Source organism: Artemia sp. Qi Xiang Cuo, chromosome 14, assembly GCF_049724085.1.
Source record: "Artemia sp. Qi Xiang Cuo chromosome 14, ASM4972408v1, whole genome shotgun sequence".
In the NCBI taxonomy this organism is placed as follows: Eukaryota; Metazoa; Arthropoda; class Branchiopoda; order Anostraca; family Artemiidae; genus Artemia; species Artemia sp. Qi Xiang Cuo.
Window position 1 is genome coordinate 26,407,533 of NC_142807.1, and position 24,933 is coordinate 26,432,465.

Genomic DNA, 24,933 nt, shown 5'->3' on the forward strand with positions numbered 1-24,933 from the left:
TATATATACTTGTTGCTGATGATAAATATTTTCTATCTTTATAAATATTGACCACAATTTAAGCTAGTTTATGTAAGGGAACAGACATCTTTCATTCTACCGTAAAAAAAGCTAGGCTTGAGTCTCTTAGTATTTCTGCTGATGGTCCAACTCATAGAGGGAAAAACATTTTCGCCTCTGGTCTGTGAAATCTAGTTGGCCCGAACTAATGAAAGGTAAAATCCTAAAATATTCTATTTTTTTACAGTTCAGAGTCCTTCTTACGGACAACCAGATAGTTTGAGTCCAGCTTCACCTGTAAAAAGCGAATCTTCCAGTAGTGGTAGAAGACCTAGAGAAGAAGGTAATATTTTTGTTGTTTTTTTCCCTTTACCTTGCATATTTTTATTTCTTTTTTAACTTCTGTTCATCTCTGATGAAAACAGTAAAATTTCATTCAAATATGAAGAGGTATTAAAGTGAGCCAATGCTTAAACATATTCTTTCATTTTGGGCTCGTCTTTTCAGTATCAGTGAAATATTGAAAGATGAATAAATAGAATGTAATGTAAGCAAGATTTCCACTAAAAGCTGAAAATGATAAAGTAGAACAAAACGAACTGGTTTCGTTCAATTTCTTCCTGAAAGGAAATAATGTATTTTTAAAACATTACAGGAGAGGCTTTACTGTAACAGCTAATATATAAATTAGGAGTTCAGTAATCAATATGTAAAAAAATATTAGATTCCAGCTATATTAGGTTGTTATGTCTTTTGAAAACGACAAGAAACAGACTCGGTTCGATTAAATAATCTTAAGTCTAAGTACTTATGAGAGCCAAAAGTTCTAGAAGGTTTTTCTTCACTAGCCTTCATTTTTGTCAATGGTCGGCTCTCGGTTAACCCCGTGCAGAGCTGCTCCTAGGGTTGATGGTGCCCGGGGCAAAATCAGTTACAGCGTCCCTCTCTCGACTCAAATATAAGCAAAAAAAGCCAAATCAATGTGACAAATTGGATAAAAGTGGACAATTCCCATTCCGCGGCGTCCCCCAAGCCACTGTGCCTGGGGTAACTGCCCGTTTTCCCCTCCCCGTCCTCCCCACTAGGAATGGCTCTAACCAAGTGTGCTTGGAAGTTCGTGGGAGAGATAGGACATGTATTATGAAGCTTCAAGGCAAAGTGCATATTTCATGACATGTGGGGAGGGATGTGGTTTGTTTCCACTGAGATCCAAATACTGTTTCGTTTTGTCCCATATTTCCATTTATTTGACATACAATTTGTGTGTTTATAATTTTTTTTTAATTTATTCTACATCAATATTTTGTAAACCGCCTGTCATCCTTCTGAAAATAATTTCATGTGTACGTGCCTGGTATAAAGTATTACATTGTAAAACCTGGTATAAAGTACCTGGTATAAACCTGGTATATTACCTGGTATAAAGTATTTCGAGCAAAATATGCGCAATTCCTATTAATAACACAAAATTGCTTCAGTGCTATAAATATAAAACCAAGACGCACAGACAAAAATAAACTAATGAATAGAAAATAAAATATCAAACTTGATGAACATAACTGGCTTTTATTAACATCACATCTTTATTTAAAAGTATTAAATCAACATGGAATTTCAATTCTGGCAACTTTTAATGCAGTTCGTCAAATCGTTAGTACTACAGTATGTTCACACTGTTGTCTCCTTCAGTATCACTGCAGAAAGGTTAATTATACTACCTATACATTGCATGAAATAAAATGTATCTATGTATGCATGAAATAAAATCTATCTATCCTATGTGGATCCCCCCCCCTTATCCTTCACAAAAACGTTCCAACTAGCTCTTATTGGCATAAGCGAACACTTTTGTGACGAGTCAAAACTCCGGTCTACTCTCGGAGAATAGTCTTTATCTGGCAGCAGCGGAATTTTTTGTCTAATAAAGCAAAAGGAATTTTTAAAAAGAATTCATTTTGAATAAGATGGACTTGAGACTGCAAGTTAAGACTTTATTAATTAGCTTTCAGATAAGGATCTTAAGCTTCTTTTCAAACAGTTCGTGGTAACGAACTGTAAGTAAGGAGCGACCCGGCTCAATGGTAACCGAAACTCTAGAAAACGGGTTTTTGATACCAATAGATATATCAAAAGAATCAGATTTCAATGCTGATTTCAAATATATAACTTTCATCAAGTTTAGAGCTACCCATCAAAAGTTACGCGCCTGAGAAAATTTGGCTGATTTTCAAAAAAAGGGGGAAAGACCCCTAAAAGTTATAGAACCTTAATGAAAATCACACCATCATATTCAGCGTATCAGAGAACCCTACTGTAGAGGTTTCAAGCTCCTATCTACAAAAATGTGGATTTTTGCATTTTTTGCCAGAAGGAAGATCACGGATGCGTGTTTATTTGTTTGTTTGTTTGTTTGTTTGTTTGTTTTTGTTTTTTTTTTCCCAGGGGTGATCGTATGGACCCAGTGGTCCTAGAATATCGTGGTAGGAATCACTGGAACGGAAATTAAAAGTTCTAGTGCCCTTTTTAAGTTACCAAAAAAAATGGAGGGCAACTAGGCCCCCTCCCACGCTCATTTTTTTCCCAAAGTCACCTGATCAAAAGTTTGAGATAGCCATTTTGTTCAGCATGGTCGAAAATATGATAAAAATGTCTTTTAGGATGACTTGATCCCCCAAAGTCCCCAGGGGAGGGCTGAAAGTTATGAACTTTACTCAATGTTAACATATAGTATTGGTTATTGGGAAGTATACAGACTTTTTCAGAGGAGATTTTTTCTGGTAGGTGGGGGAAGGAGAGGGTCGGGGGCTATATGGAAGGATCTTTCCATGAAGGAAGTTTTCATGGGGGAAGGGACATTGCTATGAAGGGGGCGCCGGATTTCCCAGCATTATTAAAGAAAAAGATCAGGAATTAAATAAAAAAAACAAGTTTTTCAACTGATCAACTGATTGTGATTAAGAGGTCATTTTTAAAGAACTGGAAAAAAAATTCGAACTATAGTTTAAAGAGCAGGGTATTGACTAGGGGGCGAACCCCCTAATATACGTGTTAAAAATTTATGAATATAGAAGTTCGTTACGTAAGTTAATTCTAAGTTACGTATATTTATTACTAATAAAAACGTTCGTAAATAAAATTAAACAAGTTTCGAGAAAGCCATTTAACCAAATATAATATGCAAATTTTGTTTTAATTATTCATGTACGGTGAGCCAAAATCAAAACCTGCATTAATTCAAAAACGTTCAAAAATTAAATAAAAAAAACAAGTTTTTTTAACTGAAAGTAAGGAACGACGTTAAAACTTAAAACGAACAGAAATTATTCCGTATATGAAGGGGCTGTCCCCTCCTCAACGCCTCGCTCTTTACGCTAAAGTTTGACTTTCTCACAACTCTATTTTTTTAAACAATAAAAAAACTTTAGCGTAAAGAGCGAGGCGTTGAGGAGGGGACAGCCCCCTTCATATACGGAATAATTTCTGTTCGTTTTAAGTTTTAACGTCGTTCCTTACTTTCAGTTAAAAAAACTTGTTTTTTTTATTTAATATTAAGGTAAGACTAACTTAACACCTAGCTTATAAGCCTCAATCCGCCTTTTTATAACACGCATAAATAACATTATCTTTTCAGTTTTCACTTATTTTGTACGGGCATCTTAAATATTAATCGTGTTCATATATGTAAGGCGCCCAAAAGAGTGCTCCAAAGCTCCTAACAGGTCATCACGTGATTCTTTCAGCTCTTCTACCAGGGTTTGGGAGTTAGTTTGGCTGCAGCGTGATAAATCCTAAGTTCTCGGCAGGAATTTTGTGATAAAAACACATTGATATCATAGTTTTCCTTTGCCATTTTGAACGATTTTTAACGTTAACAAATCATATATTCTGGATGAGTATATCAGATGGCTGATAGTCGTCCAGGCTGACTATCATCATCGGTATATGACATGGACCTAAGAGACATCAATAAGCTTCGTGGTTAGTTTTGTATGTATCAACAAAACTCATCTTTGCATCATTGCACTTCTGTGTTTACGCAAGTCACTTAGTCACACAAGTCAACACAACAGCCTAAAATAAACACTGAAACAAAATGAAGCCAGTTGTAGACTCTTTGATAGTTTCTGCGACTGGAAAGTAATTTTAAAGAAACATTTTGTTTTCGCGGAAGGAGGAAGGGGAAATATTTTGGTTTAAGTTTATATAATGAATTAGCTAAGCTTGATTTTTAACGGTCGGGTTCCATGAAGATGTCGTAAAAATCCATTCTTTTCACTTGACACTATACACATATTTGTATCTCGTCTTAACTAAAATACTAGAGTAGGAACCTGTGAGTTTAGTAGTGTATGATGTTTTATTTCAGGTATTGTACCCCGAAGTGGTAGAACTCGCAGTCGAAGGCAAGTGAATCCCTCGCCAGATCCAGAGAATACTTTAGATAGAGTTTTTATTTGGGACCTTGATGAGACAATCATTGTTTTTCACACCCTCGTCAAAGGAGCCTTTGCTGCCCGGTACAACAAGGTAATAATTATATCTTTTTTCGTTCCTATTTTTTATTATTATCGGACAAAGAGGAAGGGAAACTTTCCTGGCTTCTCTTGGGTGTTGGGACAATAGAAATATTTACTGAACTATTTTTGAATTAATTTTCCTTTATTTGACCTACAAACATATGTGGAATTTATTCTTTGATAAATTGTTGATATTTCAATTTTTCCTTAATATTAATGTCATCACGTGAGTGTCTCGTAATCAAAATATAAAATGAAACAAAATAAATTTGAATATTATATAGAGGTATATATGGGCTTACAGGTTATTAAATAAAAAAAACAAGTTTTTTAAACTGAAAGTAAGGAGCGACATTAAAACTTAAAACGAACAGAAATTATTCCGTATATGAAAGGGGCTGTCCCCTCCTCAACGCCTCGCTCTTTACGCTAAAGTTTTTTATTGTTTTAAAAAATTAAGTTGTGAGACAGAGTCAAACTTTTGCGTAAAGAGCGAGGCGTTGAGGAGGGGACTGCCCCTTTCATATACGGAACAATTTCTATTCGTTTTAAGGTTTAATGTCGCTCCTTACTTTCAGTTTAAAAAACTTGTTTTTTTTTTAATTTTTGAAGGTTTTTGAATTAATACAGGTTTTGATTTTGGCTCACCGTACATGAATAATTAAAACAAAATTTCATATTATTTGGTTAAATGGCTTTCTCGAAACTTGTTTAATTTTATTTACGAACGTTTTTATTAGTAATAAATATACGTAACTTAGAATTAACTTACGTAACGAACTTCTATATTCATAAATGTCCAAAATATGAATAAAAAAATATTCTCTTTCATACTATTTTGCGATTTTTCTTTTTAATGCAAACGGGTAAGCATTGCCATTTCCCAGGTGCCTCTCTCCATTATCCTAGTTCACAGATTAGCCATGTTAAACTAATGTGTCAATTCTACTAATCTTAGCAACCAGCTAGGGATGTACTATTCATGTGGCTATATCTATTAGCGATTCACATGAAAGTTCACAAATTAATTGTTAGGTAGAATTATTGTCAAATTACCCTATGCAACAATCTTTTTCTTCGACATTTTGAGCCAAATTAGATTAGAAAAAAAACTTTATTTATGTCGTTACTATACCGTCTATTTAATGTTGGCCGAATAAGTACTCAAAATGAAAGGCCTATTAAGTAAAATCCAACAATTGTTGGATTTTACTTTCCAATCCAAACTATTGAAGGGAGTTTTATGTTTTAATCTTTAGAATCTAAATAGCTAATTAGATGATTTTGTTTTCAAAATTTTACTTCTTAACTTTTAGTCTAATGACACGGACTATTTAGTTTCAAGCCACTTAGGTTTGATATGCACTTGAAATTGAATTCAATATTATTATTGTAGAATAAGCGTTTCATGAGTAGTGACATTCCTAGTAACGTTAAAACATGTTTACAACATTGTAAATTGGTATATAAGCTATGAATATTATTTCAGACTGAAATATGGCACTGACTATTTACATCGGTTATTTAATAAAATCGAATGTTTGCTTTAAAGCCTTTAGACTTTTGCCAAATAAATACTCTTTTCCGAAAAAAAAGTATGCGAAATGATTGAAACTACAGTAAGACCTATATATAACTATTGATGGATTCACATTTCAAATCATGATTATAGGATTTTTCATAAGAATAAGTTCATTATCAAGTCCAGACTGTTTATCGAAAATACATAGATCAACAGAAATTTCACAAGAACAAAATTCTTCTGAATGAAATTAGATTATTTCTCCGTTCTGTCACGTGTTGCTTCATTATCATCTAATAACCTCAGTCGCTGTAGTTCAAATTTTATCTCTGGTTGTTTGGGAATGTATGAGCTTCAAAGGCAAAGTAACTCTTGTTTGGTCTTCTCCAATTACCTGAATCTTCTTAAATTTCTTTTTTTGTAGTTCTTTTGTTGAATAAAGGCTTTATCTGGAGGGTGGGGGGGGGATTTTCCTATTCAGTTAGGTTTTACATTTTATGTTTTTTGGTCTTTCCATTGGAAAAAAATCGAAAAAAGAACAAAATCCCCCCGCCAGATTTTGAAAATACATTTGAGTGTATCTTCTTTCAAAATTTGTTGTGCTCTTGACCTGCCAGCCCCCCCCCCCTCCCACCCCACATCCATATTTTCATGAATTGGCCCCTATTCATGGTCTTGGATCGTGAGAGAAAATCTTTGGTCGTAAGAAATCACATCAAAGATGACAGAACCTACTTTTGTAATTATAGATGGCGTTTGCACTCCGTCAATTTTAGTACGTTTTTAAAATGGAAAATGCCCAAACGTTAAGAAACTGCTTGTCAAAATCGATATACAGTTGTAAACCTCTATTTAAGTTCTTTCTGTATGCCCTTTTATAGTGGCAGATGTAATGGTTTACATAAATTCCAAAGATAGACAATAAACGTTGGTACATGGTCTTTATTGAATGACGTGAGAATAAACACAGAGACAATAAGGTGACACAAGAACAACTACCTACGACGAAGACAAGCGATGGACTGACTTTCCAAGTATACAATTGGCCCCGACTCACTAATATCGGAAGTCCCTGTGATTGGCTGTTTACTGGCCTGAGAATAAAAATTTCACAAGATAAGCTTTGGCCCTCCCGGAAGACCCCCTAGAGAAGCTATTGTTGACATATACATTGCTAACTCTGTTAGTAACGAGACACCGGAAAAAGCCTTCTCGAATTTATGTTCCAAATACTTTACAGATTCTCCCCCCTGTTTTAAGTTAAATTTCCCAAATTTGGCTTATCCCCTGCTCGTTAAACCCTCAAACTTTAATTGAGTTCAAAACATTCCCTTCCCAAATTATTCACTTCTCGCCTACTAACATTCTACAGCATGAACTAGTAAACAATTACATAATACAAACAATACACACTACTTGCATAAGTAAAAACTTACATAGTATAAATGAACCACACTAACAACCGTAGTCGGAAACTGGATATTTTAACACTTCATTTTTCTTTCTATACTTCAAAATAGACTTGTTCCCCATAACCCTGAATTTGACGAGGACAAGGAAAGTTGGGATTATGTATAAACTTTGAATTAGGGCAAAAGGAATGACCGGGAAAGGCTAATTAATCCTGAAAATACCAGCGACAAATAAATGAAATTGCAGAAACTCTAAAAATCATACCATGCAGCAATGACGTTAAGATATTATTCCCAATAAAATCCTCGGGGTTTTATTGCTGCGGAACGCCTCGGTCTAGACCTATTTGGTTTTCCTTTACTAGCTTGTGGTTCAACAAATGGCAGTTCTACTGTTGATATCTTTACATAACTATTAGCGCTACGCATTAAAACCATCCCGTGAGGCATCAACCTCATCTCGCGAGATATTACAACCAGCTCCCTCTCCCTGAGTAGCCAAACCGCCCTGCGAGGCATCAGTATCATCTCGCAGTGCAACAAAAAAAAACCATCCCGTGAGGCATCAGTATCATCCCACGGGACCTCAAAACCAGCTCCCTTTTCCTGGGTCGCCAAACCGCCCTGCGAGGAATCAGTACCATCTCGCAGTGCAACAAAAACCATCCCGAGAGGCATCAGTACCATCCCACGGGACCTCAAAACCAGCTCCCTTTTCCTGGGTAGCCAAACCGCCCGGCGAGGAATCCGTACCATCACGCAGTGCAACCACAAAAAAACTCACGTGAGGCATCAGTAACATCACACGGGAACTAAAAACCACCTCCCTTTTCCTGGGTAGACAAACCACCCTGCGAGGAATCAGTACCATCTCGCAGTGCAACAAAAAACCCATCCCGTGAGGCATCAGTACCATCCCACGGGACTTCAAAACCAGCTCCCTTTTCCTGGGTAGCCAAACCGCCCTGCGAGGAATCAGTACCATCTCGCAGTGCCTTCTCATTATCATTGAGTCCAAATTTCACCCTCGTCAGCGCATAAAGAAATTCCTCGGAAAAAGAAGACGTGTCTTCTTTCCCCAATATCTTTTATATCTGTTAATATTGTTTTGCAACCTTATACCCATCACCTAAACAAAAAAAAAAAAAAAAAAATTCTGCACTATTCTCTAACAAATACCGTTTGTAGGACGGTCTGATCCACTCCTTGAATAAATTTAGAGCAAATATTCCAATAACTACACCATCATCCCTGGCTTCTAAGGACACCCTAAATGACCTTCCTAATTTTTGCATCCTTCTATAGAATAGATATACCCTTTCATCCTTAAATTGAGCCACGCCTACAAACTCTGCGACCATTTTGCCTACTATTTTGCCTGGGGTATATACTAAAAGTAATCCACCTTTTAAACTTGACAAATTTATAATCGTGGGATCCAGATTCCCAAAAAAGGAGCGAAACAAACCATGGGCCAAAAATAACGCAAAGCTTTTGAATCAGACCAATTTAACAACAACTGAAATTTTTGTAACTTTGCAACAAACTCAATTTTTGTAGCGATCCTATTACTTGGGACTGTTGAGGCTGTTCTATTGGAGGATTAATTGGGGTGGTGCTCAGGGGAGTTGGAGGGTTTGTTGGGACCTATGTCTTGATCTTTTGAAGGTAATCATAAAGTTCATCTTGATCGAAATCAGGATCATTTGGGTCAAATAAAAGAGGTGGAAATATGCCATTTCCCCTCCACTGTTTTACAAAATCAAAAGCAACCTTTTTGTTATATCCAGTTTCCGCCGGATCGAGAATAGGAATAAAAACTGACATATTGAGATTAAAATTTGAAAAGCAGTTATTCTAAAAATTTAAATATTTGTTTTAAACACCGTTCTTTAATTACGGACGCTAAATTTTGGGCAATAACTTCACTTCTAACAACAAGGGTCTAATAAAATTTACTGGGTTGTTTAATCGTGGTAAATCACTTACGAAAGATAGTCCTTTCCAGATCCAATTGTAGTTGGTTTCAATTAAATCACTAGCGTCAAATGTAGTCACAATTGAGAATTAATTTTCGATTATCGAATTCAAAATGTTAAATTTTGGTTGGAAACTGTCAAATGTAGATCACCCGTCGACTGTATAAAATCAGGTAAAATAAACCACCAACCGTAGAATGGCTAAGTGAAGGTAGAAATCAACCGGAGACTCTCAGTTGTAGAAATTTTAATTAGTAGGTAGAAGCTATCGCGAGGGAATTTATATTAGGCATTGTGGAACAGCCTATTTCAAAATGTTCATTTAAAAGAAGGTGTTTCTCAAGAAGGCGCTTTGAATAAAAGAAAGTTCAATAGCTCGTAACGTTTCGATGTCTTATTAATCAGTCTTTTGTAGTATTTGCAGATCAATATCACGGTCTGGTAGCGGGCGAAATACTCTTCAATATGTTGCCAGTATTTAGCGTAAGATATCGTAAATACTTATAACGGTCACTCAAATGTCACTTGGAGGTTTTCCACTAGTGATATATGCTCCACTAGTTTTAACCGCTTGCCACCACTCTGTAAACCTCTATTTAAGTTCTTTCTATATGCCCTTTTATATTGGCTGATGTAATGGTTTACGTAAATTCCAAAGATAGACGATAAACGTTTGTAAATGGTCTTTATTAAATAACGTGAGAATACACATAGAGAAAATAAGGTAGCACAAGAACAACTAGCTAAGACGAAGGCGAAAGATGGACTGCCATTCCAAGTATACAATTGGCCCCGACTCACTAACATCGGAAGTCCCTGTGATTGGCTGTTCACTGGCCTGAGAATAAAAAGTTCACAAGATAAGCTTTGGCCCTCCCGGAAGAACCCCTAGAGAAGCTATTGTTGACATATACATTGCTAACTCTGTTAGTAACGAGACACCGGAAAAAGCCTTCTCGAATTTACGTTCCAAATACTTTACACAGTTATCCAACCTTCCAGGAGGACATGAGGGATAAATTTCTTTCCCCTAAATTACATAGAAAATTGGTCGGTACTTGTCTATTACATAAAACACACTCGAGAAGTGAATTTTGGTGAATGCTAATGAAATAAAACAAAATTATGATTAAAATATAATAGTTTAGAAATAAAAATGGGCTATATATTTGTACATTAGGGGAGGGGCGTAAAGCTTAGCATATATTAAATATGTAACCTAAACAAACTTTAACCCAACCAAACCTATTTAAGTTAATGAAAAAAAAAATTGATGAAAATAGAATACCTCATTAGCAAAATTGTGAGAACTACAACTTGGAAATATGCCCCCAGAACGCAGAAATATCCTCAAAAATCACGTTAAAATGAACTCGGCCATCCGTCTTTACTACCGCCCGCCACATGTACTCCACAGAGTATGAATGTAAATGATGGCAGGATGCACCGCGGCGCCGTTTGTTCCTCCACTTTGCGGAACCCCACATTCTCTTTACTTTTTGGGTAGAGGCACCGGTTTCTGGGTCGAAAAAATATTTTTGTGGTTCACTTTCAAATGAGTGAAACCTACTTGTTCCCGCTCAGTTGAGTTGTAGCCCTTCCAACAATCTCAAATGATTCTTGAACATCCATGGTGAGCCACATTATTCTATCAATAGTCAAAGAAGACTAACCGGTGTCCTCAAAAATCGCGTTAATAATGAACTTAAATAAATTAGGTCAAGAATCGCGCTAATAATTAACTTTTCTTTGTCTTTGAGACGGTCAGCCGACTTCGAAGCTCCCAATTTAATAATTCGCAAATGACCTTCACAATTTTGCTAATAAAGTATTCCTTTTTCATCATATTTTATTGTCACCAAACTTCACTTCTCGAGTGTGTTTTATATAATAGACAAGTACCAATTGGTCATTTTAAAATTTTATATGGATTGATCCAGTTGGCCGAGAAATAGAAAGAATAGATAACCCTAATAATGAGGGGATAACTAATTTTTTGACATTCAGAATCTACTGAAGGTGGTATTGGAATAGTAAATAGCCTACATCATATGGTGTCTACTACAAGATAAGCCTGAATAAATAAATACAAAGGCTTGAACCTGAAAATATAATCGTTTTTTAAAACGGCACTAAGCAGTGCCATAATAAAACGCTAAATGTTTTTTTTTTGGGGGGGGGAACAAATCACTATATTAAAAATACTAGAAATAAGTACAAATTATTTTGAAGTCTAAAAACGGCTGATGTACTCAATAACTAATCAGAGTCTATGAAAAGCGAAGTGATTTTTGCCTTTTAATTCCTTATTTCATGTTTTGCCAACATATTTTCCAAGGAATCGTTTGACAGGGATGGAAGATTTTTTCAATGAGAGACTATATAATAGACAGGTTTGAGGTTTTCACTTTAGAAATCTTCGATTTAAAAGAGTGGTTAAATCTCCTGCCATCAAATTATTCTATTCGAAGTTTTCCAAACCTCGACTCAGGTTTTCTGGAGGCCTAAAAACTTTTATTTTCTCCGTGGCTCTACCTATGTTTAATTTTTTTTTATAAGGGCAACATAAAACAATATTAAAGAAAAAATGAGGAAAACTTAAAAATGGAGGTGTTTTGATTTTTAAGCCATATTTCTCAGTTCTATAAATTGCATTGGCAATTACCGAACATAGAATTAGAACAACCTAATTAGTTGCGGCGTTTTCTAAATTTGTAGATTCAATACAGAAATTAGACAGGGCTTCTAAAAACCTTTAAATATTTGCAGAACCAAGAAAGAAGCGTTCAGCTTGGAATGGCTATGGAAGAAATGGTATTAAACCTTGCCGATACCAATCTGTTCTTCAATGATCTCGAGGTAAGTTGACATTCTTAGTTGAAAATCGATCATTATAACTAGACACTGATTCCATTATTCCTTCATGCCGCTATTTTAAATCAGTACCTTTATTTGTAAGAAGCTTTTGTGACTCTGCAAGCTCAGCCGCCGTGAGTCTGGAGAGCTTACGGTTGTACGAATTCCCAAGTAATACCTCGTCTGGGGTGGGAGGATGTCATAAAAAATATTTAAAGAAAATGGGAACTTTCTGGGAGGGTGTAAAGAGGGAGGCTTTGAGTAAGTAACATCTGAATTTCAAATGCCAGGTGAGGTAGAAAGTGCCTGTTCCTGCTGCAATTAAAGTAAAGTAGGTGAAGGTTTTAGCTCGTAACTTTAGTAACAGCTGTTCAGTGAATAATATATAAAGAGTGCTCTAATTCAGTATCCTGGATTGGCACAGCTCCTGTTCCTACTGTTCAGGCTGTTCGGTCTGTTACCTTAAGTTATATCAATTTTTCAAGACTAAAACTTTTGACTTACAATCAAATACCACTTAAGTATTCAATATGAGGGGTGTCTATATCACTGACACAGACACGTAGAAAAGGGACTTCCAGATGCGTGCACATCCAAAAATCCAAGATTTTATAGATATGCTTCAAAAATCCCGTACGTTTTGTATTTTATCTGCCTATTTTTGACTTGTCTCAAATTCCCCCCCCCCCTTGTCCTTGAGACGGTATTTCCTGTTTATGTGACAGGTTCTGTCGTAAGATTCTGCTGGCTCTAAATTTTCCTTTCGTTTTTCATGCGTGCGACTCTTATTCTTCAAATTCTTTTAATTAGCGACAATGTATGTCTTAACCCAAACTATCTAATCAATATGTAATAGATAACTTATAGCGCCCGTTGCACCATTAGTTTTAGAAATTCTGTTAAAATGTTGTTACAGCATCTTAAAATAGAATCCACCAAAAACATTTTTCTAAATCTACCTCTCAAAGCAAGCCTTGACTTGAAAGCTGGCTGCGCCCATGATTAAGAATTCACATCTAGGAACCCTTTGTTGTCAGTCAAGACAAATGCTCAAAATTTAGTGAGATGGATCCTAATTAAGTCGTTTAACTGTAAAACCAGTTGTCTTCTAAACCTTGACATTTTATGATGTTGCTATTGTCTGATCTTAGGTGGTCCACAACATTTGTGACTTGTCTCCATCTTTGCCGAATTTACTTACGGCATTTTTATACTCGTTCCTTTTTTTTAATTAAAGCTACTGAGTAATCAGAATAATATTTACTAAAAATAAAAAAAATAAACTTTAAACCGGGGCGTAATTTTCTATGGGCAGGGGGGGTGTCCCCTCTAGACTTCAATTTGCCCCCCAGACCTCAGTTTGCCTCCTCCCCCCAAACTGAAATTTAGTTTCTTCAAAAATATTGTCAAAACTAAGATAAGCCTGCATAATTCCAGCATCCAGAGAAACAGGTCAGATTTCTTTAGTATAGATTTGCCTTTATGGTACTATATGGCTCATTTTTCATTTTTCACTGTCATTTTCACTTGATTTGGAAAAATTGATTATAACTTTGCCCCCCCCCCCTCAGGATTTTGAAGAAATTACGCCACTGCTTTTAAAGTACTATACATAGACATCCAGCAATGAGCTGCTGCAGACGACAGTAGGATAGCGTAAACAAGCTTTCGGGTGGGCGAAGGTGAATATCGTATACACTTTGCTATTTTCAGCCAGATTCACCACTAATGCTGCAGTACATATCTTCCCTTCACAAGCGGAGCTCGGTCTCCTAGTGCTGCATGATAAAACTGATAACAATAGAAAAAGAGAATGGTTAGGTACCGCTTATATGTGCATACAAAATATAAAAATTGTGAGAAAAATATACATATTTTGTGGAAATTCACTTTATTTTATTCTCAGCAGACATTTCGCACAGCATGCTGATGCAGAGATAAATGTCTCACAAGTAGCGCTGACGTTGTGTGATCAAACTGATTTGTTTGTGGGTTCTTCGATTTATATTAATAAATAGCATTGATATCAGCGGGCCACATCAAGCCGAAACAAAAATCACAGGCAGCGAAATAGCGCTGTGTAAGTAAAGATACAGGATAAGTCAAAGTATTACCGTAGATTGTGTAACATTATATTGTGACATTTTCCCCATATTTAAATAGCGGATTTATTTAAAAATTGAAAGTATTCGATAAATAGAGTTAGAATTATTAACTTACCCGTTGGGCATTGTTCGACAAAGAATATCCGGAAAATCTTAACAAATATTGGCATAATTGCGGCAGAAACTTAAATTAATCAAAAATTGTCAGGGATGCCAATTGGAAGGTAAAATTGACTCCTAGAGTTTGAAAATTACCTTCCCCTTTGTATCTTTATGTTAAAAAAACGAATCCTATAAGAATTAGACAAAACTTTTTCTTGTGTAAATGAGGGTATCGGGGGTATACATTTCCGGAGGGGCTTGCACTGAATATCGTTTTTATGTCTATAATTCCCTTCGTAAACAAAGCTCGTTCTCCTAGTGCTCCTAGTGAACTGATAACAATAGAAAAAGAGAATGGGCTGGTGCCGCTTACACGTGCACACAAAATTTCAAAATTGTGAGAAAAATATACATATTTTGTCGAAATTCACTTTATTGATGCAGAGATAAAAGCCCCACAAATAGTGCTAGCGTTGGGTGAAATGCAAATAATTTTAGTCATAGTTCTTAGCACATTTATGTCAACTTTTCTGGAGCGGGTTAAAAGAAATATTTAGAAAAGCGAAAATAGTAAGAAGTCAATATACACAGAGGCAGTTCTACATATATGGGTTAGTATGTGAATCCAAAACGCAAGGATTAGGACGGTATCAGCGCTTATTAGGCATTTCAATGACAAATAAGAAAATTGGAGTTTCAATTAAATGGAGAAATACAAATCAAAACAATTAAATGGTTTTTGGAGCTGATCCCCCTCTACCAAACTCCATGACCAAAATAAAACTGATTTGTCCAGTCTTGTAATTGTGGGAATATAATTATACAAAGCACTAAGACTTATTTTCTTTTTCACTGGTTTCTTTTTCATTCGGGAAATTGTATTCATTGTACATCTACCTTCTTACTCTTCAATGATTGTACTTTTGTCATATTTGTAGATGTAATGCAGATGTAAGACGAACTCAATCAGAATTCCAAATAGGGATAAGTCCTTTTATTAGACAGTGAAACGAAAATATAAAAGAAATACTCTAAATATTTCGATGACACAGTCGGTCATCATCATCAGTAGCTCTACTGATGATGATGACCGACTGTGTCATCGAAATATTTAGAGTATTTCTTTTATATTTTCGTTTCACTGTCTAATAAAAGGACTTATCCCTATTTGGAATTCTGATTGAGTTCGTCATAGAATAGGCAGTGTGGTCATGGAGAATAATGCAGATGTAAGATGGAAGTTTTAAAACACGAGAATCTAATCTTGAGCTGATAGATTTTAGGAAGTAAAAGCGCCTTAAATATCAGGGAAAAAGTTTACCTGAGCAAGTGTGGTGAAACAAGAAGTATAGAACATTTTAAATTTTGCCATTAACTAGGGTCACATTTTTACTTGATAATAAGGTTTCAAAGGCAATTTATTTGGAAAAATATTAATATAAACATATTATGAAGTGTAATGCACTTCTATTTTTCTCATTTTCCTTATGTTCAAAACGAGCATGAATTAATTGAAAATAAAAACTAATTTGCTCGAAGTAAAGAGAGCAAATTTGACACTCAAAAAGAGCTTTTAAACAGTTTTAAAGCTACTTAATAAATTGTTTTTTTTTAAATATTATGGGCGGGCAACTGCCCCCCCCCCCCAACGAAGTAACGGGTTAACCATACTCTGAATAAACCTTTAACCAAGCCCGTATCAAGAGGGGGGGGTACCGGGTTCGAACCCCTGCCCCTGAGAATTTTGCCAGACCCGTAAAAAGTGACAAAAGGGCATCTAAGATTTTTGTAATGCGTTTTGTAAAGACTTTTTGTAGCCCCTCCCCAAGAAAAAAACCTACCGAACAAAAATCCTGGATATGCCTTTGCCCTTAACGTTTGTTACAGATTCAAAGCGCCAAAATCGATGTAGACTGATGCAATCGGTTTGTTGAGTATTGATTTACAACATATTCTCATTATAGTGCAGGCGAAAAGCACCAAAATATTTCCGTGTTTGAGGAAAGCATCAAAATTGACTGAGATGTACTTTCGAAGATGCTCTTTAATATGCCTCGATTACGCAAGCGAAATTTTCCCTCGGAATGCCGCTAGGTGGCTTGAAATCCAAGACGGCGGACGAAAACATGAGTTTGTCAAAATGAGAAGACATGGCCGTTCGAATAGGCTAGTATGGGGTAATCGATGACTCAGGTTCTGAATGCGAACTTAAAAATAACCTAAGTTGTACCCTAGTACCGCTAGGTGCCTCAAATCCAAGATGGCGGTCGAAAATATGAGTTTGTCAAAATGAAAAGGTATGACCGCAAGAATAGGCCAGTAGTGGGTAATCGATGGCAAGAGTTCCGGATATGAACGTAAAATTAACCTAAGTTGTACCGTATTGTTGCTAGACGCTTCAGATGCAAGATGGCGGTCGAAAAGTACAAGTTTTGGTAAAACAAGAAATAATGACTTCAAATGGGTGGATTAGGAGCGATCGATACTTCAATTTCTGAAAACGCACGCATATACACATCAATATACCTTATTTGTACCGTTGATCCGCTTAGGGTAAAAAATTAGTTGACCCATTGATCCGCTTGGGGTCTGAAACCGAAGATGGCGGACGAAAATGTCAGTTTTCCGAATCGCGCGAGGTTCATGATCCCGATATAACAGGCTGGAGTGTTGTAATTAATGAAGCAGTTTTAAATATCGTTCTGTCATTCCATCATACGCCTAATAATAGTACAGTATGTACAGTACAAATTGCCTAAGTTTGATAATAAGACGCGACCAATTTATGGCCTCTGTTTACATTTGCTAAACCAAAATCAGTTAAATACTTGTTAACTCTTCATTTGTTTATTTATTGTAAATGAATCAACAGAAGCTAAACGGACGGATTAAAGCATTTAAAGATTATAATTTTATCAGGAACACAAAGAGATCAATCGAATCTTCTGATAAAAAAAATAATCACATGTTCAACAATTAAAGTACTTTGATTTGCACCAGCATAGTGGGCTACACTTAAGGTAAAATTTCTTGTAGTGGCACCTTCTTTCACACTCTTTTTTGCAACCACAACGCACTGTCTCGTGACAGACTTTTAACGCTGGCAGAAGGGAACCTAACTAATTGGGAAGCCACTTTCCATCGGTGCCTCTCACCCAGTCTAAATCAGAAAAACTGGGAAGGGTTGTTGTTGCTTCCAGGCTGAGACTCCACACATGACCTGATTGTAGTGCAGCTTTAAGGATATGTTGTAAAGTGAAGTACTAGCTGGAGGAAGTCTCTGCATGTTCTTGGTCTTTTGTTGTAGAAATGTTTATTTTCTAAATTCATTCATGTCGTTGCAGTCTTGTTTTACGTCGTATTTCTTCATGACAAAGCGTTCAAGGTCGTGTACTTGCAGTCCTGTCACTTGGGAAGGCTGGTTTGTCAGTTGAAGGAATCCTGTTATATTTTGCCATGTTGAAAAGAACTGCCTCTTTGAGTGGTGGATAAAAAAAGAAACGGTATCACATCCTGTAAACGCGTGGAAGAACGAAAGTGCCTGCGATTTTGTCCGCCTGAGCCATCGAACTATTTCGTGAGTGGGACCGTACTTTAGGTTGGTACCGACACCAAACGCAATAAATAGTTTGGATGCTCCAATGTGATCAAAGCTTGAGGTCACCATCACAATCACGTCTGTGTCCACCGTTCGTATGAGAATCGACGCGTCTCCTTGTAAGATTGCGTCACAAGTGTGAAGCAAAAGGCGGGTTTCAGCCTCTTAGTGTGAACATAACTGGATGAGGTTCTGCTCTTCAAATGCCTGGTTACCTATGCACGTGTTTCCAGTTGTGCAATGTACTTGTCTTGATGTTCGAGACCTTTTCACGACAGCATGGGATAGCAGGTTAAACAAGTATGTTTTATTTCTATGTACTTGCGGGAATTCTTTCCACTTCAATGGGATTTGTGTGTTCGGAACAACTTTCAGTCGTGAACCCTTGCCTCTCTGACTTCTGACAGACGACTTTAGACTATCTAATTTGTAAACATCGAATACGAGGTCAAATCTCTCGACATATCTGAGCTGATACTCTATCATGAGAAAAAAACACATTTTCTGCATACTCTCCGAAGGTCTTCGAATTCCCTGGGTTCAACATTTGCACCAGAGCAGCTCCGTCTATCAGTTTCGATGTAACATTTGGAACGTTAACCTCAGCAGCTGGGATTAAGCTGACACTTACCCTTCAAAGAGTACGACAAAAACTACCTCATTTATACGAGGGGTGTTTTTAAAGTAAGGTCCGTTTGAAGATAAGTTCACAACGAAAGATTATTCAAAAAAGTAAATTAATTTCCAGAAAGTGCATAGCCTACTTTACTCTATTTAACGGCATAACTGCCAAGTTTGTTCGAAAACTTTAAATACCTATCAATTAATTTTAAAGTAACCTCATCATAAAAGCTTGCTGCCAGCTCCGATAACCAAGAATTCACTGCCGGTTTTACATCGTCGTCGTCATTGTAACGGTTGCCACTGAGGTGTTGCTTGAGGTGGAGAAACGGATGGTAATCGCCCGGCGCAAGATCAGATCTGTTGGGTGAATAATCTAAAACTTCAAAGCCAATGCTGTCCAAAAAATTGCGACTCTGACCTGCAGTGTGAGGTCATGCATTGTGATGAAGAAGGGCAATTCACTTTGTCAGCATGCCAAGGTTTGTTTTGTTTTTGCTTTTTCTTCACTCTGCAGAGCTTTCTGAGGATTTGGCAGTATACTTTTGCATTGATAGTAGTTCCTCGTTGCAGGAAGTTGACCAACAAAACACAATGCCTATTCCAAAATACCGACGCAATGATTTTGCACTTGGACTGAGTTTGTTTGGCCTTCAACTTTGTGTGTGTTTCCAGTTCATGCCCGTTGCCTCGATTTGAGCGTCATATGCGAAACCCGTATTTCGTCTCCAGTTCAGCCGGTTGCCACTGAGGTGGCAACCGTTACGATGATGATGACGATGTAAAAACGGCAGTGAACTCTTGTCTATCAGAGCAGGCGGCAAGTTTTTATGAAGTTTACTATAAAATTAGTTGAGAGGTATGACAAGTGTTTGAAAAACTTGGCATGTATGCCGAAAAATAGAGTAAAATATGTACTCTCTGAAAATAAATTTACTTTTTGGAAATAATCTGTCGTTGTTTACTTATGTTCAAACGGACCTTACTTAAAAAAAACCTCTTAATAGCGATGAAACTGACCGCTAGATGAATGGTTGAACGAAAGCAGTCGACATGGAGGCAAATTTTAGCCGTTTGCAATGTTTGGACTAATTAGCGTTGTTTTTTTCTATTGTGAAGATCAGGTTTTTCATGCAAACAGAATGTTTTTGTTTTTTTTTAGTTACTTTAGTATCACAAAGCTTCTTTGCTTATCATTATTCAGAACAATGGACGGAATTCCAGATATTATTACTTTAGTCCACTCTTACTTTCATGTACCAGTGCCATCAATTACCCCAGACTAGGCTATTTGAGCAGTCATATCTTCTCATATTAATAAACTCATATTGCCGTCCGCCATTTTGGATTTGAGGCACCTAGCAGCACTATGGTATAACCTAGGTTATTTTTGCGTTCATATTCAGAACCTATGCGATCGATTAACCCATACTAGCCTATTTGATCGGCCATGTTTTCTCATTTTGACAAACTCGTATTTTCGTCCGCCATGTTCGAGCCATATTAAGCCGATTACGGACGTATTTTCGTCCGCAATCGAACCATATTAAAGAGCATCCTCGAAAGTACATCTCAGCCACTTTTGATGCTTTCCTCAAACACGGAAGTATTCCGGTGTTTTTCGAAGGTTTTCACCCGCACTATTATGAAGCAGTTGTTCCACTTTTTGGATTGTTCTTTTACCATATTAAATAAAAAATACATTTTTTTTTTCAACTGAAATTAAGGAGAAGCATAAAACGAACAGAAATTTTTATAGCCAGTATATGAGGGGGATTTCCCCTCCTCAGTACCTCACTCTTCCCGCAAAAGTTTTTAGTACTTTAAAAAAGCTTCTTATTGTTCTAATTATACGACCCTTGTGTTTTAAAGATTCGGTCTTAAAGAATTCTGACAAAAAGTCAAATTTTAGCGTAAAGAAAGATGTATTGAGGAGGATGAATCTCCCCTCATATACTTAATAATTTCTGTTAGTTTTATGCTTTGATGTTGCTCCTTACTTTCAGTTGAAAAAAAGCTTGTTTTTTTAATTTTATTTCTGATTCTTTTTTAAATAATACCGGGAAAACTGTCTCCCCCACCTCGGAAAAATTCCCCCACGGAAAGATCTTCTAGACAATTCAATATCTGTGAAAATTTGCCCCGCATAATTACCCTTACCAGCCCCACATGTAAAATTGAGTCGGCAAAGAGAAAGTAACACAAAGAAAAAGAATGTTTTTTTTTTGGGGGGGGGGTCTTCGGGTTTTGTCTCCAAAGACGTAGTTGTTGGACCTTTCAACCGGTGGCCAGAACTTAACACCCCCTCCTCCCTGAAAACTAACCTCCTCAGAAAATACCCCTCTGGGCATCCCCAACGGAAAATAACCCCAGCGACCCCCTCCCCGCGGCTGGTTGGTCTCCAATCCCTTTAGACTTATAATAAAAGGACTACAACTCTCAATGATCTAATGAGTACCCGTAGAAGTTTCTGCGACCATGAGGTAGAGGTGAGGACGTGGAAGGTGCAGTCCCTCTCCTATACGGGATAAATTCTGCTCAATTTAGGGTTGAATGTTACTCTTTAATTTCATAATAACAGCATAGACCAGAAATATACCCAGAAATCATAAGGGAGTAGATATCAATTTCAAATTTTTGAAATGTTTTTAAAAGTTTCTTAGGCCCCCCCCCCCCAAAAAAAATCCTTGGTTACGGCCCTGGGTTTATACACCAAGTTTTACCTCTTACTCTTTCCTCGTCTCTCCCTCAGAACTAATTCTGTGTTTATCTGATGACCCAATGAGATCTGGGATGTTTTGGCATTAAAATGCATCCTTTGGGGTATCTCCCTCCCTCCCTAACTGTAAAAAAAAATCAGAGAACCCCATTGTAGAAGTCTAAGTTCCTTTTTGAGTTTTGTAATTTGCCCATTGCTTACAGATAGTATTTATTATTTGGAAACATACTGACATTTTTTGCGGGGGAGTTTTCTGCAGTGGGGAAGATCTGTGGGAATTTTCAGTGGGGAGAAAATTTTTGGGAAAATTCAGGGGGATGTATTTTCCCCGGGGGAAGTATTTCCCGCGGGGGTATTATCCGGAGGGTAGAGCGTAGAGGCCTAGAACCCTTTCAACTATGTTGAACAAAATGGCTATATCAAAATTTTGATTGGATGACTTTGGAAGAAAAATGGGCGTAAGGGGGGCTACCTGCTCTTCAATCTTTTTGGTCACTTAAAAAGGGCGCTAGAGCTTTTAATTTCCATTCGAATGAGCTCTCTCCCGATAATCTAGGACCATTGATTCGATACGTTCACCCCTGAGGGAAACAAAAAACAACTAACAAATAAAGATACATCAGTGATCTTTCTTCGGGAAAAAAAATCCCACATTTTTTAAGATGGGAGCTTGAAACCTCCAATAGGGTTCTATGATGCGCTGAATCTGATGATGTGATGTGTTTTCATTAAGATTACTTGAATTTTAGGTTATTTTCCCCCTTTTTTCAAAAACCAACCAAATTTTCTCAGGCTCATAGCTTTTGATAGGTAACACTAAACTCAATGAATCTTGTATATTTAGAATCAGCATAAAAATTGTATTTTTATATAAGAATATTTCGTTTTTAGAGTTTAGGTTACTATTGAGCCGTGTCGCTCCTTACTTACAGTTCGTTACCACGAACTGTAAGATTACTGCTAGATATTTTTGGTTATTTTTCATTTTCTCTTTTTTCCTCTTTTACCATTAATGTTTTTGTCTGCACACCTTAACCACCATTATTGCTAACATAGCCTTATTTTCACAATGCAACATCAACTGCTTACATTTTTAATGTTACAATAGAAATGACCCGTCCAGGCACATAAGTAGGAATTTATTTGTGCGGGAAGGAAGCTCGAGGAAGCGCAAAGAACAAGCAAATTAGTTTAAAAAAAAATATAGAGAAAATCTAGAAAAAAATTAGGGAAGGGAGGTTGAAGTTGGACTACATGTGGCTGATTTTTTTTTTTTTTTTTTCTTGTAAAATTGTATAGGTTATGGACCTAGTAATAAAGTTAGAACTATTCATAACACCGTCGAATTAAAATCATACATGAGGACGAGGAGCAAGAACTTTCATCCTTTTTTTTAGCCACAAGGGCGCATAGAGGTGCCAATCGGGGGGGGGGGGATCAAAAAAGAATTTTGAGAGTTCAGGGAGGATCAAGGTTACATGTTCATCCCGTGCCCCCATCCCACCTCAGCATACCGACTTGGTTAGCACGTATAAAGTCATCATTTGTATTCAAAACTAATCCCTTTTTGTATAACGTGTTTTTGAAGTTAAGTAGCATGATAGATAAGTTTTGACACAACGAGTCAGTTATACACAGGAGATTCTATTTGGGAGAGGGAGGGGGTAACTAAAATAGCAGCAGTAATCAAAAGTCTCGTTCCCTTCCTTGAAGTTCGGTTTTATGCGAGGATCCCACTGTACGTATATCAAATACAGGAGCGTCATTTGGGGAGGGGGCATTTGCCTCCTCCCAATAATGTGGAGAAAAATTGTTATATACCCCATGCCCCTTGACTATCCAGATACGGATCCCTCTTGACCCCAATATAAATACTGGAGATTCGCCCCTGATCAAAAATACGTGCACTATCGAAGCTTTTGCGTTGTGAAATAAACGTACTAGATTTCTTGAAACACCTGTTTAAACTCTGTGAAGCTGATCTAACAATAACGGGTAAAACGTAACATCAACTGTTGTTTTGCCAACTATTTTTGTTTTCTGCAAGCAATACTAATTAATGCAGGGAATTTTCCAATTCACTATTTAAATTTAATAAGACTAGATTTGTTACCTGAGATTTAGCATATAATTTACTGAATCTGTTATCTGACTATCAATTCAGTGTCTTAGCCGACTGTCAATAACTATATTTACATACCATCAAAAAAAAAAAAAAATCATATTTCCGGTCGGTTATCTATCAATGAATGAAAATATTCAAACAAAAAGTCACTCTTCTGCTAAATTGTGCTTTGTACAAATGGTGTTTATCAAACAGGTTTCAAATAGAAAAATTCTGTGATTTTCTGACATTATAGCCAAGAGGCGAAATAATTTGGGAGTTTGAGAGACATGAGAATTTGATAAGCATGCCGCAAAAAAAAGTGCATTATGTTAGGTGTAATTTATAGGTCTAATTTTGAATAGCACTGGAAAAGGCTACGAAATCAATCAAACATCGAACCTTTTTTGTTGTCAGGTTAGACAAGAAAAGAAGGAAAGAAGAAAGACTGATAGAAAGGATTGACTAATTCCAAATTTTTAATAAGAAATGGTAGAAGATTTTTATCGGAGGTGAGCAGGGAAAGGGGTGGTGTAGGATATAGGCCTATTGCTAGTCAAAATGTCCGGACTGATGAGCATATTACTACAAACATTGATGTTTTTCAATAGAAAGCATCAACACCTACACTCAGGGGAGTAATTTGCTATGGGGAAGGGGAACAACTGCCCCCCCCCTCAGACACCTGTCTGAGGGGGACAAATGCCTCAGCTGAAGTTTAGCGTTTTCAAACATTTTGTCAAAACCGGCCTACATAACTCGAGCATCCACAGAAACGGATCAGTTTTCTTTAGTATATGGCTCATTTTTTTTCACTGTTATTTCCACCTGACTTGGGAAAATCGGCTCCAACTTTGCCCTCCCCCCCTTCCAGCATTTTGATGAAATTACCCACTGCCTGCACCACGACGTTGGAAAACTCGATTTAGGGATATCAACCACAGTAGGGAACAGTTAAGTTACTATAAAGATTTCGCTGCAGATGTAGTAATAAGGCTCTTAAATTGTATTTTACGACAAACTAAAGAAACCGAATAGATATCAAGTCTAAGAGAGCATATCAAGAGCAAGCTATTATCTCCTTTAAATCTTCTACAAAAATAAGCTTAATAGAATATCCATATTTTCCATATTTTTGGGAAAATCAAACTTGAAGAAAAGGCGGACTTTTTGGAAAAGAATGAGAAATATCACAACATTCTTTAGATTCGAATGCAGTGGTACTGGACAGGGGCGGATCTAGAACAAAATATTGGGGGAGGCGTAATGTAACAAGGGGTGTATCCCATTTGAGCGCTTTCCCATTTGAGCGCCATGGCGCGCAAATGGGAATTTCCTATTTGCGCGCCGTATTTTAATTAGTTCAGTTGTGTCCCATTTGAGCGCCAGATAATATTT

At 36.8% G+C, this 24,933-nt stretch overlaps 1 protein-coding gene across 1 annotated transcript in view; it reads left to right on the forward strand.

Moving 5' to 3' along the window:
- Positions 1 to 24,933, forward strand: part of eya (eya transcriptional coactivator and phosphatase 2) — a 178,969-nt gene that overhangs the window by 93,932 nt on the left and 60,104 nt on the right. Inside the window, exons 10-12 of the mRNA XM_089099899.1 lie at positions 248 to 343; positions 4,367 to 4,527; positions 12,200 to 12,289. Coding sequence (XP_088956025.1) covers positions 248 to 343; positions 4,367 to 4,527; positions 12,200 to 12,289 — 347 coding nt within the window. The remainder of the gene's footprint in view (positions 1 to 247; positions 344 to 4,366; positions 4,528 to 12,199; positions 12,290 to 24,933) is intronic.